The 18,506-nt window shown below is 36.4% G+C and overlaps 1 protein-coding gene across 19 annotated transcripts in view; it reads left to right on the top strand.

The window, feature by feature from the left end:
- PPP1R9A (protein phosphatase 1 regulatory subunit 9A) overlaps nucleotides 1–18,506 on the top strand; it is a 312,061-nt gene that overhangs the window by 149,442 nt on the left and 144,113 nt on the right. For all 19 annotated transcript variants that reach the window (XM_049093580.1, XM_049093583.1, XM_049093584.1 and 16 more), the window contains exon 3: nucleotides 12,182–12,314. In XM_049093580.1, coding sequence (XP_048949537.1) covers nucleotides 12,182–12,314 — 133 coding nt within the window. The remainder of the gene's footprint in view (nucleotides 1–12,181; nucleotides 12,315–18,506) is intronic.

Raw genomic sequence — 18,506 nt, forward strand, 5'->3', positions numbered from 1 at the left:
TCAGCGTTGATCCTGAATCAGTCAGTTGCATTTGACCAAGTTCTTGGAGAAGCCTAAATGCACCAAACAGTTTGTTTATAAGAAAACAGGGTCTTTTCCTGTTTTGTGAGGTAACAGGATTAATTGCAACATTGATCACATCTGCCCAAAGTGTAGTCAAATTCCTCTTGCATCTAGTCTTAGCTTTACAAACTCAGCCTTGTACCAGAGCATCAGGGTCCTCATGTATATATGCATCCCCTAACAATTGGTTGTTTGTGCTTCGTTTGGTTTTTCAGTTGTTCTACCATGTGATGTCTGGCTTCAGATTGCTGAGTGTAAAAATTAAGCATATTTTACTCCTGACTTTTACAAAAATTAAAAGTTTCGGTTGACCATGTAGGTCTCAGATGGTGCTAGAACACTTGGTGCTAGCTAAAATGCTTTGTAGCTCTATCAGCTCTTAACCTGTTTGAGATTTTAGAAAATTGCACAACTTTGGTTGTTATTATTTGACTGCCCAGTAGTTGATGATAAACTTCAAGCATGGGTTCTCTCTTCCAGAGACTAGCATACTGCTTAAGTGCGGGATTTGAGATGGGCTGTTACCTTCTATAATTTTTACATAATTTCACCCCTAAAAATCTTACAGATGTATTTAGCAAAGGTAGGTCTTTTGTTGCTGTTGTCACCCATGTGCCTGTATTGTCCTGGCTGACCTTGGAAGAGGAACTTCAGTTCTCATTCCTACTGAGAACTATGGAAGCCTATGCTGTTTTTGCTTCCCCATTGCTCTTAGAAGGCAGTGTGTCCATATGCCTGCATTCCTTCTGCTGTGTGATCCACAGGCCATACCAGTAGGGGCACTTTGGGAACGTCTTAGTACCACCAGGGCCTCGGCTCCCACTAAGTCCCCCAAAAACTCATGTCTCTCTTCCAGCTCCTCTAATCCTCTTCACAAATACCCAGGCCCTTTCAGGGTTGGAGCACATGCATTTTATTCATACAATTGACCATGTGTTACAAAGCTCTCCCTATATACATTTGTCCTATCTCTCACCATGCATTTGCCACTCCCGCTTGGCCATATCAAATTACTTCCTGTTCTATAATTCTATTCTTTCCATTCCTACCTTGTACCCGGTACTCTTTTTGCCAGAACACCTTCTGTACACCTTCCCTCTGCCATTTATTTTTGCTGATGCTAAATGCAGCTGGCTGAAGTCTGTGCTCTCAGGCTTTCTCTGGAGATCCTTTATGCTTGCTTCTCCTCCGCTTCCTCCCAGGTAAGTTTGGACGTCTCTGCTGTGTGCTGTCATAGTGTTGGCCTCATCCCTCTGTTACACTCTTCTGCTGCGTATGGTCATAGGTCTGAGATGAATAAGATATTTCCAGTACTGATCACAGTGTCGATACCTGAGGTGGTGATCAGTAAGAATTTGAAGCAAGAATCACTGGCTCAAAAGAGGAGGAAATGTGAAGGGTAATTATTTCTCCATCTGCTGTCACAATTCATGAGCTCAGTAGTTTGGAAAGTTTGTATTATCTGTTTTGACTTTTAGAATAGAATGCAAGTTAAACAGGAATTATCTATGTTTTTTAGATTTCTTTTAAATTAATTTTTAAGTGTACTTCTTTGGTCTCTAAGTTATTAGCGTTTTATATCAAGAGATGGTACATGTACGTGTGTGTAGGTGTGTTCATTTAAAACTGAAAGTTTTAAAGTATAATGCACACTCTACTTATAATGAACATGATGTTTTCTATTCTATTCTTTCTTTTCTGCTTGACTTTTTTCAGTGCTATTTATGTCCCCATTAGATGGATTTCATAACTCCTACAGGTCACAGTCAGACTTTTGGAAGCCACTGTTCTAAATAACCATTCTTTGTCCTGTGATAAAGACTTGAAGTGTTTGGTGTATTAGTCAGGTTTCAACCAGAGAAATTCAACCAGTAGGAGATGTATATTAAGAGATTCATGGCAGGGAATTGACTTATGCAAATTAAGAGTTGGATGCAAGTCTGAAATCTGTAGGGCGGGCCCTCAAGATGGGAGGGAGGGTGGAACTCTCAGCAGCAGGCTGAAGCTGCTGTCTGTAGGCAGAATTACTTTCTTCTTAGAATTTCTTCATGTCTGCTCTTTAAGCCTTTCAAATGATTGAATCAGGCCTATCCAATTAAGTAAGGTAATCTCCCTAATTTAAAGTCAACTGATTTGGGATTTCAGTCACATCTACAAAATATTTTACCGTGATATCTAGATGTAGCTTAGTCAAGTTGATACATCAAAGATCATCACATTTGATGTGAGGAGTCTGGTCTTCAACCCATTTTCTCTAAGGAGTAAAAATCAATTTGGGGACACCATACTAGGATGCTTTACATCACATTCCTTTCCTTGCTGCACTAAGACGAACCTCTTTGAGATTCCTCACCTACTTGTTTGGCTGACAGTTCAGCCTCATTGATGTTTGTGAAATTTCTTCCATCAACTGGGTAAACGCAGTTTCTGGGAGTCTTATAGAGATCCTTGTGTTAGAAGCCAGACTTTAATTTAAATTGGAGACATTTAGCCCATACTGTTACTTTTAATGATCTCCTGGAACAAATGGTCAAGTTCCTTACAAAGCTCTTTTATTTTACTCTGTCTCTAGGCAAAATCTTGGGCCTGAGGTGGGCGCTTTTCCCAAGATTCCCGAGACCTGAGAGTTTAATGTTTAGTTCTCACCATACCCCTTAACCCTTCCTTCAAAGGTGCGGTCTCCCTTGGTGGCTTCACATGGGGGTGTGGGTAAATTTCTATACCTGGGGAAATTCTATGCCCTAAAAAGTCTCACTTCCCTTCCCAGGCTCAAGAGAAGCTCTCAGACCCTTTTTGGTGTAGCCATCCTCCTCCTTTCTCCCCTTTAAAGTCACCACCCATGCATACTATATAGTACTCCCCTCCATTGCCTTTCCTATTTAGACAATTCAGAATAATCTCCTCTCATCGGTCTTCAGAAGCAGTGCTGGCACTGGTAGGGGAAGAAGAAGCAAATACCAACTGCTCAGACAAATGCAAGAACAGATCCTGACTTACTAACTTATCCTGTTGCATCTGTACAAGAGTATTAACTTCTGTGAATGAGAAGTCGGCTATCTTCTTAGGAGATTACCCCATTTCCCCCCCAAAAAAGGTGCCAATTGGTGTAATTAGTTAAGTTTTTCTGTGATGAAGACACCTGTCCAGTGGGAACTGGACCAAGGCCACCAATATATGTCATATTGGCCACCAGTTGTCAGTTTGTAAAAGCGTATGTCTCCAGTTTAAACTAAATTCTGGCTGAGCTGAAAGAGAACATTGCTAATTTCTCATGGATATGTTTAATTGTTTATAATAATTTGGAAAATACTGTGAAAAACATGAACATCAGTGGAATCACCCAGTTTCCTGTTAAGCTGTCTACTGGAAAAACACACAATTTGGGCTTCATTGTCTTAGAATTTGTCCAAATTTAGAATAAGCTAAGTTTATGACAGAATTTCTTTCTGTCATTTTACTTCAGTGGCATAAACTATTTTTGCAAGGAGATATTAAAGCTTTTAAAACCTTTCAAGTACTTAAACACAGCTTTTCAGATAAATGATAATAAAAATTTTGTTTACTCAAAATGGAGATATGTGGGACCTTCTAATCTTTTTATTTCAGTGAGATTTTGTGTATATGTAGCCTTAGTAAAACTTGACCTATATTGAAATATTTTATTAAGTCTTCATAGAGCTTATCTTTCCACAGGGTCATCTATAGCTTTTATAAATTTAAAGAGTTAACATCCTCCATATTTGGTTGTTGATTATAAGTATGAAGTAATTGGTGCCATTGATAATACAAAAATGTATATTTGATTTTTATCACAGTTTTTGTGTACATTTTATAATCATGTCTAGAAGTATGAAAATTTACAACACTACAAGAGATATTAAAAAAAAAAGCATTATCAAGATGTGATTATCAGATGTCAAAAGAGTAGTTTCTAGGGATTCCTGGGTGGCTTAGCAGTTGAGTGTCTGCCTTTGGCTCAGGGCATGATGCCAGGATCAGGAATCCGGTGTGGGTTCCTTGCATGGAGCCTACTTCTCCCTCTGCCTAGGTCTCTGCCTCTCTCTGTCTCTCTCTCTCTCTGTGTGTCTCAAATAAATAAATAAATAAATAAATAAATAAATAAATAAATAAATAAATAAATTTTAAAGACTAGTTTTTGGAGCCAGAGAATTTTCTGTTTTAAGAACTTTGTGATGGTTAATTTTATGTGTCAACTTGACTGGGTCACAGTGCCCAGATATTTGGTCATACGTTATTTTAGATGTCTCTGTGAGGGTATTTTTTAAAAGATTGTATTTATTTATTCATGAGAGACACACACATACAGAGAGAGAGAGAGAGAGAATGAGAGAGAGAGGCAGAGACACAGGCCGAGGGAGAAGCAGGCTCCATGCAGGGTGCCCCATGTGGGACTCATCCAGGGTTTCCAGGATCATGCCAAGGCTGTGCTAAACCGCTGAGCCACCCGGGCTGCCTTGTGAGGGTATTTTTGAATGAGATTAACATTTCAATTGTTATGTGTTGAGTCAAGCAAATTGTCCTTTATAATGTGAATGGACTTCACCCAACCAGATAAGGTTTCAGACTGACTTCTGAAGAAGAGATACTTTTGTCAGTAGGCCACCTTCAGACTTGAAGTGCACCATCAACTAACTTTTCCCTGGGTCTCAGGCCTGCTGGCTTACCCTGAAGATTTTGGACTTGTGAGCCTCTGTAATTGGGGAACCAATTTCTTAAAATAAATTTAGTTTACTATATATGCAAATATTATATATATTTGTCATATATTATTCAGATATTAAATATATTGTACTATATATAATATATATATGTTCATACATTGGCACACACACCCTCTTCTATTTATCTGGAGAACCCTGACAAGTATAGGGTTCTCTATGTTGTGTTTTGAACTGGCCTGCTCTTTATTGCCTGTTATGTAGAATATGCTTGCTTTTTTCATTTCCTGTTCTTTAGTCATCAATGAAAACACTAGGCTTACATTTAGTGAAATATATCTTTTGTTTTAGAGACTTTGTCTTCATTAATGATCCTTATGTATGCCATGTATATTGTTCTCAGAGCTTTGGATTTCTCACGTAAAAGTATGGAGCATATGCACTCTCTTTGCTCTTTCCTGCCTAATTTACTGGATTGGCTGGTGCAAGGGCTAAAGATAATTTGTGTTAAATTTTACACTGTCTGTAATTTACTTGCACTTACTTCATCTTATGCATTGCAATATTTTGTTTTGGGAGCCTTTAGTTAGCATTCTGGATATATTCTTCATGAATCCTCACTCTAGGATTAGTTAGTATCCAGAGGACTCTAATTAGAAGTCAACACTCCAGAATGGGGCACTTTAAATCTGCACAGGAAGGCTTATTAATATTATTTATTAATGTTAAGGATGTTGAATTGGTGAAATGAGTGATGTTGCAAATACATGGATTGTCCTTAGAAATATGCTACACTGATGGACTTTGAAGAAGGCAAGCAAGCTCACAGGTTTTGGAGTCACTCCTAACTTCAGCATTCACTTGGCTCTGTTCTCCAATACCGAGGATTCTGTGGAGTGGCCTAATTAATAGAAGGTTAGACACATCCTACCACAGAATATTGTCCTAACTGCTCTTGTACACCTTCATGCATATTCCTTGTCAGAGAAAATTGAAGAACAAAAATCTGGGACTTTACAGAGTTTACAAGACAGAACTGTGGGTCTCTCTTTTCGACTTCCTGCTGCCCAGTGTATTTGTATACAGCAGAAAGCCCCCTCCTGTTTAGAGTCTTTGGGAGACTAGGGGTGTTTGCCCCCAAATACCTGGTCATCGGGAACCCCAGTTTGGCCTACATCACTTTGCAACACAAACCTAACCTACTCGCTGGAGCATGCTAGACACTCAAGAGACAATGATTCTCACTGTCGTACATCAATGAACTGGCCCCCTAGGTTCTGGGGGAAGAAAAGGAAAGCCAAGGTCGTACATTGCTGGAAGGCCAGCATGATGTTCCTTTTTGTGGATGGTTTATTGCCAACTTAGTCTTCAAAATTTTAAGATATGGATTATTTTCTCTGTGCTTTGTTTTAATGTCGATTTAGAGTCCCCCCCCCCCCGCCCCCGCCTTTAGCAGAGGCACTAAAATCCTGTGAGGATGGGTTCGAGTGGAAGTGGGGAAGCCTGTGATGAGTGGGGAGTGTTTGTGGAAGCATGCGAGTGCTTATCTAGTCCCGGGGAGCAGGATGCTCCCCTCAGTCATCCAAAAGCAGCATGCTGGATCTGGGAGTGTTTTCTACCTTTGATGTGTTTGGGAAATGAGGCAGAAAACACATAGCAGGTGGAACTGACACCTTGTGGAAACGTGGTGGGAAATTCCTTCCAGTCAATATTTACATACCATTCTAGATTTATTTTGACCTGCATTGATTAAAGAAAATGTGTCATAAGGAAGTAGAGGAAATTTTTTTTTCTTATTCACAAAACATTACTGTTGCTTTGAAAAAGTGCTGGAGCTCATACCATCAGAAATGTGAAAGAGAATGATCTTAGCTAAAATCTTACAGTAAGCTAATTTTAACTGTATTTGTTTTTTATAGCCTTGGGCTACTGGGTCAGAAATGCCATTGCTAACTGTGTGTGTAAACTCACAGGCTTGTGCCCCACAAGCCTACCTCTGCTGCAAAGCAAGAGATGGAGGCTTGTTTTGTCTCCTTTGATGAAGGAAGAGAATATGGCTTGTTGGCTCTGAAACCAGAAGTATTAAAGTTAAACATCCTTTTGTTTGTTTTTCTCCGTGAAATAACACAGGAACGATGTGAAGGTGACTGAACTAAATATATTTTATATATATATATTTTGATGTTGTTAAACATTAGGGCCCAGGATGCTGTTGGCCTTTAGAGGTTATTGGATTCCAGTAATACCATAATTGGGTTCTGATTCTTACTTGATTAGCTATCCATTTTTTTTAAAGCAATTTGGTAATATAAATAAAATTGGTAGAACTCTTGTAAGAATATTAAAAGAATCACGATCATATTGATGAAAGGGGAAGTATTTACCTAAGTCAATATCTCTTTTATCTCTGAGGTTTTTTCCTGGTCAAGGCAAAACAAAACAAGGCAAGCAATGAGCCATCCTGTAGTGATAGTGTTCTGGACACAGGGATTTTGGCAGGCCTTTCTATATTATAATCAAGAAAGGTACGTAGATTTTGGTTTCAGAGACATTAAGCATCATAGTAGATGAACTATTCAAAACTTATTTATAAACAAAAGTATGAGATGAGTGTATGTATCTGGGGAAGCAGAGTGTTATCTCTTCTATTACCCTGGGGAAGCTTTCCCTCCCTCACATTGAACCACAAGTGATTACATGGATTATCTCATTTCATTTTCTCAATAACTTTATGGGTTAGGTATAATTCTTATAACAGTCATCTTGTGAATAAGGACACTGAGGTAAGAGCTACATAGCTAGAGAATTTAGGAGATCTTTAAATTAGCTTAAAATGAGGCTCATACCAATTGGGAATATATATACATGTAGATAAAGATAGGAGTATGGAAATAGATGCATAGACATATATGCACTGTGCTTTTTTGTTTTAGTAATATATGTATTTCAGAGTCTTTCATGTCAGCAGAGATAGAACTTTGTAATCATTGCATAAAATTATGTATACATATGTATCATAATTTAGTAAGACATTTTCTCTATCAGTGGACATTTATAGACATTTCCAACCTTGAGCTTTACACATAGTGCTGTGATGAACTCTCATGCATGTACATCCTTGTACACATTTGCAAATATCTCTTTAAATACATGGATGTAGAATTATTGGGTCAAAGGCATTGACATTTAAAATCTTGATAGATGTTCTCAAATTCTGCTTTTTCCCCTTGCTTTCTTGTACTTGACATTTGCTTAATTTTTAATGAAGCTGAGCATCTTAATATCATTTATTGAACATTAATATTTCTTTGTTGAATTCTAATTAATTTCCTTTTCCCTACTTACACATGCAGTTGTTTGAAGTGGAAACCTCTTTGTGTATTATACATATTCATATTTCATCTTAATATTTAGCTATTTTTCCTAATATTTGGTTTTTCTTATAATTTAATTATGGTTTATTTTGTAGTCTAGAAAATTTTAGCATTGAATTTTAATCACATAGCTTGTTTATTTCTTTTGAGATTCTGGGATCTGTGGCTTTGTAGGAACAGCCTATCTAGCCGATTGAACATTGTCTGATATTTCCTTTAGCACTTTTAAGTTTATAGTTTTTTTTTTATCCTTAACCAATTGAAATTTTACTCTTGTTATTGATATGAAATAGGATTTTCTTTCAGATAGATATTCCATACTTCCCCTCCTATTTTTTGAATAGATCACCCTAACTAATTTGAATAGAAAAGTAGAGGAGCAGAACAGAATAGAATCCAAAAATAGATCTTCCTCAGAGCCCAAACTACATAGCTTTAATAAATGAAGTTTTATTGTATGTTTGATATCTTATAGGATCTGATTCCATTCTATTCTTCTATTGAAACGGTTTGTTAGCGTTATGTGAAAAGTATGAGTGGGATTTTAATTTTGACTGCCCTGTATTCATAAATTAAATTGCAGCAAGGTAACATTTACAGTAATTTAGGAGCATAGATGCCTTTACAGTATTAAGATTTTTATCCAGGAACATAGTATGCCATTACACATATTTAGGACTTTTGTATTTTTCAGTTAAATTTTATAGAGAAGGATAGCATTGCACATTTATAATTAACAATTCCTGGGTGTTTTATAAGTTTCTGATCTTTTCTATTATACTTTCTAAACTACTGTGGGCTTTTAAATTTATTTATTTATTTATTTTTATTTTTATTCAGTTAATTAACATATATGTCTCCCAGTTTCCCCATGTGTCCACCCCTCTTCCCTCTACCGACTCTGAGTTTCTTTCCTATGATTAAGAGTCTCTTACAGTTTGTCTCCCTCTCTGATTTTGTCTTGTTTTATTTTTCCCTCCCTACATGTTTTTTTTAAGATTTTTATTTATTATTTGAGAGAGACAGACACAGAGAGCATGAGCAGGGCAGATGGAGAGAGAGAAGCAGATTCTTCACGGAGCTGGGAGTCAGATTTTTGTAGCTCCATCCTAGGACCCTGGAATAGTGGCCTGAGCTGGAGGCAGATGTCTAATGGAGGAGCCACCCAAGCACCCCTCGTGGTTTTTTTAAATTTTATTATTTTTATTACTTTACAGAACTCTTACCAGTTCTAATAATGTTTATGTTAAATCTTTGGGATTCTACAAGTAAAGGATAGCATAATCTGCACCTAATGAATTCTCGCTTTTCTTTTTCAATTATTTATGGGTTTTTTCCTATGTACCCACATAATTTACCAAACTATGAGCAAGCTGAAGATGAAAAGTATCATACATTATTTCTTTTCTACAGAATCAAATGGTGATATAGTCATCTGATTGCTCGATGCCTCCAAAATTACTTAAAATACCATTTTCTAAAAAAATAAAATAAAAAAATACCATTTTCTAGTATGGAGTCATACAGTTATTGTTTTATTTAACTTTAGGATACCCTCAAATGAACTTTACAAACCAGACCAATTGAGGAAGAACACTTGATAGCAGAGTGTTTTGGGATCCTGCAAAAGGTCAAGAGGTGTTAATTTATTTGAAACAGTTGTTCCATACTTCCATTTTACACACACACACACACACACACATGCATGCATGTGCGTGCACACACACACATGCATGTATACACACACATATTTGTTTATTCACATGCTATGTGGTAGCAGAATTGAGCTATGTTCCAGAGTGGATGTCATTTACATATTTGTTCTGTAATCACTATGTATTCTTGGGTGTTTAGCAGATGTGGACAGATAGCAGACATTAATGGAATGATTTCCAGTCATATCCACTGATAGTTTGCAGGACATGTAAATTCCAGATTCAGCCAAGTGTTTTTTTTTTTTTTTTAAGATTTTATTTATTTATTCATGGGAGACACACACACACACAGAGAGAGAGGCAGAGACACAGGCAGAGGGAGAAGCAGGCTCCACGCAGGGAGCCCGACGTGGGACTCGATCCCGGGTCTCCAGGATCATGCCCTGGGCTGAAGGCGGCGCTAAACTGCTGAACCACCCGGGCTGCCCCTGGCCAAGTGTTTTTGCGTGTTGTTAAAGTTTGCTCCACTAGGCATATTGCTTTGTGTCTACTTAGCTGTCTGTGTTTTCTAAAAGATACAGATATGGAACCTTTTTTCTAGGATCTTCTATTTGAAATATGCTTTCTACCTCTTCTACACTCAGATATATGAATCCTTGTTTATTCTTTAAGACTCAGCTCAAATATTTTGCCCTTCATGAAATTCTTCCCTTTCTCAGGCAAATAAGAAAGATTACTTGGCATCTTCTATTACGTTGGTTATCACATTATACTGTAGTCATTTACATTGATTTCTGTGTCCCTGCTAAGCTGTGAGTTACTTGAGGCTGTCTGTACTTTCTCCAATGTCCATCCAGCACAATGTCTGACGTAGAGGTGGGACCCAGTAAATTTTTGATGAATGAATAAATGTGAATAAGTGATCACCAAAACATATAAGGGAAGTGAAGGATCAAAAGAGCTGTCTAAGAGAATGCCATCAATCTGTAAACTTAAAAATATTAGAGTTCTATGTGAGGGACACAGAGAGCATATTTTATGAAAAGATTAATAAAAAAGCTACAAACCTTATAGTTTAGAAATATGCGTTATGATACAGTGATGTTTATTATGGTGGAGAAATGTAGTTGAGACCAAATGAGTGACAAGAGGCCATGAAAACATGTTGAAAGTCAGGAAGAAAGACAGTATTCATTCTGGTACAAATACTATACATGACATGATTTTGATAAATGTATGCCATAGGAACCACACTACATCTGCTTCTATATATACAACATATATTCCTGGTTTATAGGTTACCATATATAGCATATGAGAGTTGCCAGTTTTCCAGTAATATGAATGTAAAACACACATGGGCCAGAAGGGCCAGCTTTATAGGTGATAGATTTGTTTTCTTTCATCTCTGACCTTCTGTTCTACTTTCTTTTTTTTTATTACAGCTTTTTATGTATATATATATAAAAACTTCTCCTAGATTTTAATATTTTGGGGACATTACAGAGTTTTTTTTTTCAGGCATAATTTAGACACTTCATATTTATTAAATTTAATTGAAAAAGTCAATTTTTATTATACATGTTAATTGAACTTGAATTATATATTTCTTTCTTTTAGATACTCCTTATTGAATTAAGTAAGGGATGTTATACCTGTTTCCAGTTACTTTTCAAATTGCACAAATTCAGAAGAAATAAGGACAATCAGGTTTCTTATGGCCACATCTGAAGACCATATTTAGTAATCTTTTGAATGGGTTAGGTCAGAAATAAAGAGCTGGTGATGTCCTAATTCTCTATAGCTCTTTACCAATATTTTGATAGTCATTTCATGGAAAGGCTCAGTGAGAATCCAATATGGATCTACATGCAAGTAAACTAAGAAATGACAAATGAGAGCTCAACACAGCTCAGTACAGTATAGAACATAATCACTTTCAGTGATTCCATGACTGAAATATAATTATAGTACTGACACACCACAACACCAGGGCTTGTGTAGGTCATAGCATGAAACGGATCCAGTGTGGGTGTTTGCTTAGGTAGTAGCTTCAAAGTCCTTCACCATAGTTTCATCAGAAACCAGCCGAGCATTGCAGCTATTGTGTTATACTCTGATTCCATAAAAAGCAGTGAATATTGCTATTCAAATAATATATGCTGTGGCTACTGTTATCTCTCAAATTATTAAAAGTGTAGAATCACATGCATTTTAAAATGTAAGTCATTTTTATTCTGATTCAGTTTTCCTTAACATCTCTGTTGATTTTAAAGACAACAAAACAATTGTTTCAAAGAAATTCATTGCTTAACATTTTGAACTTACATAGTTTTAGGCACTTAGGTTTAAAAAAAATTAGGAAAGCCATGTTTCTATTTATCACCTCCTTGTTGACCTCCTACTACAGGTTTTCAGCACATATTCCAATGAAGACTATGACAGGAGGAACGATGAAGTGGATCCTGTGGCTGCTTCTGCCGAGTATGAACTTGAAAAGCGTGTAGAAAAGCTGGAGCTTTTCCCAGTGGAACTAGAGAAAGGTATATGTGCTCTACAATGTTTGTTATATCATTATATGGCTATTTTAATAACATAGAAATAACTTTATTTTTTTCATGTGTAGCCTCCCCCCCCCCCCCACCCCCCAACCCCGCCAAAGGATTGGATAAAGTTTTAATTCTCCTGGAGGATTTAAATTATTTGTTAAATTTCAAAAGTACTTGATACAAGCTCTGTGTAGATGGTAGACTGAAAGATTCTTTCTTCACTTCCACTTCTAACTGAAACCCATCTGCTTTAGTTGACTGGGCTGGTGACTAGGAGTAGGGAGCTGTGTGTGGGGCCTGATGTTTGGTCGGTACCCTGGCAATGGGCTAGTGCTGATGAGAGCCTAGTGGGAACAGGTAGAAGTTGAGGGTGGGGCAGATGGTTGTTTCTGCATTCTTGGCGGAGGTAGAGTGGTCATGGTTGGGCTCTGAATGTAGTAGATGGAGTGTTGAGCTTTTAGATTATGGATTTTGGAATGGAGACGGTGGAATCGTCTCTAAGGGGGAGAAGACTAAGAGAGAACAAGGAGAATGGGAGCAGAGGGGCTTCCTCTTGGAATCTCAGCCTGCTTGCATTGGGAAGTGAGGACCCATGGGACTAGACACTGCTGTGTTTATCGTGTTATAAGAGGGGCATCCAGGAACAGACTGGGACCCAGTGGACGGAGAAAATATCACATCTCAGAGAGCTTTGCAAAAAAGCAGAACAAACAGATGACAACTTGAATGACAAAAAAAAGCAAAAGAAAAACCAAATGAGGATACCAAATGGCTTTAAAAAAGCATTCTTAAGCAAATCAACAAACAACAAGAACATTGATTTTAAAATTAAAACTTTCAGTAGAGGAATTGAAGAAAGAGAGATGGTTGTTGAGACTCAAACTGGTGACCTATAAAGTGAAGCGTAAAAAATGAACCAAACTAATTCTTAAACGACAGAGCAAACATCCACAAAAAATCATGTTGGAGACCCAACATATAAGTGTAGGAAAAGACAATAGAGGATGAGAGACATTGCACAAAACATGGAAGAAATTTCCCTGAGCTCAAAAGACCTGAGCCTCCTAATTGGAAGGACTCAGCCAATTGATTGAGAGAGGACTTCAAAAACACCCTGCATTTAGGCGTAGCCTGCAAAAGTCCTCATCTTCAACATAAAGTAAAATTCTGAAAAATACTACACTAAAAGCAAATAAAGAAGCAAAAAGTACTTGGAAAAGCAACATTATTTGACTAGCATCAGAATTCTTGTAACACTGGAAGTGAGAGGCATACATTATAATTTCACACATCCAAAAACCCTATGTCTGTCCCAGAGAGCATTTACCTCTCATGGTAAAAGAAGGAAAATTGCTGATATCTAAAGGTCTAAGGAACACATCACCTGCATACTCCCCAGTTAACAAGGAGGAGGAAAAAAACAGAGTAACTTGTTCTAAATAGCAACGGTGAGGGAAAAAGAGTTGAAAACTGTTACTATTAGGCATAAAATTACTTGGATTAAAAATACAAAGAATACCAATCATTATACTAAACATGACTGATTGTTCTCATTAAGAGACACTTTCCTTTGGGATTAAGAAGGATGAAAGAGAGATAGTTATATTTTTCATTCATTTAAAAATGTAAAAACCATTCTTAGTTTATGGCCCTTACAAAAAACAGCTGGATTTGGCTGTGGGCCATTGTATTGCTTATAATAGCAAAAACGAGAATAATCCAAATATTCATTAATGATAGAAAAGGGTAAAATGAAGGAGCTTCAGTTTCATGCAGCAGTATGTATGATTCTTACAGATACGAAATTCAGGGGAGAAAAAAGCAAATAAATCACAGAAGAAGCCATTCAGTCTAGATCCATTTATTTAAATTTCAAAGCCAGGAAAAATTAAATGGCATATTATTTAGAGATACACAAATAAGTAGTTTAAAAAAGCAGTATTTATAAAAGAAGGGAACGATTGACATAATATTTAGGATAGTGGTTATCAAGGGAAAAGTTATGATATCAAGGAGGGGTGCATAGTGGGCTTTTTGGGTGTTGTTAATGTTCTGTGTTTTTGTTATTAGTACGTGGATATTTGTTTTATTTTTCTTCTTTAAACACAGTGTTTTGTAGATAAAAGTTTTCATAAACTCTTTTGTTTGCAATTTTCACAAAATAAAAGTTAAACTAGAAAAATTAAGCTAGGAAAAAACCTAATGAAGTAGAATGATTTTTAATTTTTTGAGAAACTTCCATACTGTTTCCTGGAAGTGGCTGCACCAGTTTGCGTTTCCAGCAACAAGGCACAAGTGTTTCCCTTACTCTGCGTCTTTGCCAACTCTTATTATCTCTTGTTTTTTGGTTGATAGTCATTCTAACATTCTGACTCTAATAAGGTGATTTCTCATTGTGATTTTGATTTACATTTCCCTGATGATTAGTGATGTTGAATACCTTTTCATGTAACTGATTGCCATTTGTATGTCTTCTTTGGAAAAATGTCTGTTCACTTTCTCAGTCTATTTTTAATAGGATTTGGTTTTTTGCTGTTGAGTTGCGTGAGTTCTTTTATATTTTGGATATTAACCCCTTATCAAATATTTTCTTCCATTCTGTAGGCTGTCTTTTCATTCTGTTAATGATTTCCATTGCTGTGCAGAAGTTTTTTAGTTTCATAGAGTTTTACTCATTTATTTGTGCTTTTGGTGTTAAATCCAAAGTCATTGCCAAGATGTCAAGAAACTTACCTGCTATGTTTTCTGCTAGGAGGTTTATGGTTTCAAGTCTTAAATGTAAGTCTTTAATCCATTTTCAGTTTATTTTTGTGTAGAGTAGAAGATCAGGGACCAGTTTCATTCTTTCATATGTGTCTGTCCAATTTTCCCAGCATCATTTATTGAAGTGGCCATCCTTCGCTATAGTGTATTCTTGGCTTCTTTGTCATAAATTGACCAAAGATGCATGGGTTTATTTCAGTGCAGTGTATTCTGTTCCACTGATCTATGTGTCTCTTTTAATAGTCGTACCATACTATTTTGATTGCTGTTGCTTTGTAATACAGTTTAAAACCAGGAAGTGTTGAGGCTTCTAGCTTTGTTCTTCTTTCTCAAGTTTGCTTTAGCTATTTGGAATTTTTTGTGGTTCTATACAAATTTTAGGGTTGTCTGTTCTATTTCTGTGAAAAAATGTCATTGAATTTTTCATAGAGGTAGAATTGAATTTGTAGATTGTTTTGGGTAGTATGGACATTTTAACAATATTAATTCTTTGAATCCTTGAGTGTGGACAATCTTTCCACTTATTTATGTCTTCAGTTTCCTTCATCAGTGTCTTACAACTTTCACTATGCAGATCTTTCAACTCCTTGGTTAAGTTAATTCCTAGGTATTTTATTCTTTTTGATGCAAATTGTGAATGGAATTCTTTGTTTTTTAAGATTTATTTATTTATTTTTATAGAAAGAGAGGGAGAGTTGAGTGGTGGGGAGGGGCAAAGGGAGAGGGAGAGAGAATCTTAAGCAGACTCCATGCCCAGCACAGAGCCTAATGCAGGGCTTGGTCTCATGACTCTGAGATCATGACCTGAGCCAAAATCAAGAGTCAGATGCTTAATCAACTGAGCCACCCAGGCACTTCTGGAATTATTTTCTTAATTTCTCTTTCTGATAGTTCATTGTTAGTATATGAAGACCTAAATATGTTACAAACTATAGATTATAATACCAACAGAGAATTTTACTTTTCAATTGAGGAAACACTTAAAAAAATAAATAAATTGAGGAAGCACTAAAAATATTTCCATTAAAACCAAGAGTCTGAATTTAATTGTAACAATAAAATATATTTTTATTTATTAAAAAAATGGGTGTCTGATTTCGAATGCTCTTTAAATGAAATAATTAGTACAAACAATAGGACACAAAAGATGAAAAGTAACTTATATTAAAACTGATGAGAGTACGTGTAAGAGGAGGTCAGGTGCCACATACATGTTAGAAAATTAATAGTTTTTTCTCTATGTTTATATTAAGAACATAAATATGAAAATGGGAGCATTCATTTATAGTAGCACAAAAACAAAATACTTATTAATCACTAAGAAAAACAGTATCTATCTGTTGAAAGTCCATCTTTTAGATAGATATAAGATGTGAGCAAGTAGAAGGATATACCATATTCTTGGATGAAAAGACTCAGTATAGAATAGTCTCTCCTATTCATCTCTGATACCTGTAAATTAATATATAAATTAAATGCAGTTCAGATGGAACTGCCATCAGAGTTGGATTGGGAGAGAGGATTACATAATGTGATACTAAATATTATATGGAAAAATACAGACCTAAAGGAAGTATGAAAAAGAATATGAAAGGTTTTAATTTCTTAAATATCTGAATATAATGTAAAGCCTCTGTAATCAGAATAAATTGTATTCACACAGCAATTGATCAGTGGGAGAAAGTAGAAAAGCCAGAGAAAGATGTTATTATGCATGAGAATTTAATACATGATATGTATGATATTCTAATTTAGGAGTGACAGGGTACTTTTCAAATTGTTCTGGCATAACAACATCTGTGTGGAAGAATATAAAGTGGAACATCTTCATTTTCATTGTATCATATTAAAAACAATTACATGGATTAGATAATGAAGTATTAAAAATAAATTAATAAAGGTATTTGACAAAAAACTTATAAGACTGCATATATTATGTAGTGATGTTGGAGGAGGGGCTTAACCAAAGTGGAAAACAGGAAGTTAGAAAAGAGGGACCAATCAATCCAAAATTTTAAGCTTTTAAAGGCAATATTATCAGACAAAGGCAATGGATAAATGATGAATTTGAGGAGAGGGAATCTTCATTATAAATGACATGGAGTTAAAATGGATAATTTGCTAAGAACTTTAAAAAAGAAAAAAGAGAGAAAACTCAGAAAAAAATTAGCAGTTTACCAAAGAGGACATCGAATGGCCTATGCTTATATGAATACAAGCTCAAATCTCATTAGCAATAAGGGGAGTATAAAGCCAACATGAGCTTCTTTCTTGAGAGAAAAAATAAGCTCTGAACTCCGGAGTGTGGTGACAGCATCTTCCATGGTAACCCACCCTCACAGTCTTACACTGTTTCCTGGCTGCTTTGCCTGTCCCTAGGAGGGGATAGACAGAGGAAGACCAGGTGGCTGCTGCATTCTTAACAGTCACAAGAATCAGTGGCCTTCAGGGATATGGCTCTGGACTACACCCACGCTTGACACATCTCACAGAAAGCTGTACAAAGATGAAATCAGTCATCTGGTCTCTGTGGGTTGATTGTATTCTTCCTTTAATTGTCTTTCAGTTATCATCTTGTCTTTCAGGTAGTCTGCAGTGGAATTGAGAATGGCTCAAGCTATTATTGCTTTTCCTACTATTGGGTTTTCAGCTCTGCAAATCTGAGTAATTTTCCAGTGAGAGCAACAGAGTTGCTAAGGCAGGAAGAAAGATAGTTTTACTAAAGACTGAGTTGAGGCAGGGAAAATGAACTTAAAAACGAAGACATAATTTCCATGCAGGATATTTGTAGGAAGGAACTACTTAATGGCACGATGGTACAGATAATCCACATTTGAAAGGAGCCCTTTGAATGAACTGAGTATGGGAAAGTTTCACTTGTAGCCCAACATTGGTTTGACATATGGTAATTCATAATGAAGAGAAACACCTATAAATACAGGGAATGTGAACAAGAAGTTAGCTAACTGCTTAATATATACCAGATTTCATATATGAGAGAAGCCCTCTGGCATTATTTAATGTGGACGAGTCTACAGTGACCATCTCTTAAACGACACAAGAGCAAACACTCTGGGAGAAACACTTACACTTATGTAAACGCTGTGGGAAGGTTTTGGGTCATCATTCATCCTTTCACCAGCATGAACAAATTCATACGCCAGGAAACTCTAGGAATATGATGAATGCGGGCAAGAATTCAGCTGTATAGCTAACCTTTAATACACATAGGACAATTCCTGGGGGAGAGAAGAAACTTGGTACGTGTGACCAGGGAGGAAGAGCTGTTAGCACAGATCTAACTTTTCTTTGCCCAAGAGAACTCATTCCGGGGAGAAACCCTAAATGTAGGAAAATTTTTAACCAGAGAAAGCCTCTGGATGAACATGAGTATCTATACTGGAGAAATAAGGAAAATGAAAT

Source organism: Canis lupus, chromosome 14 (genome assembly GCF_003254725.2).
Source record: "Canis lupus dingo isolate Sandy chromosome 14, ASM325472v2, whole genome shotgun sequence".
Classification (NCBI taxonomy): domain Eukaryota; kingdom Metazoa; phylum Chordata; class Mammalia; order Carnivora; family Canidae; genus Canis; species Canis lupus.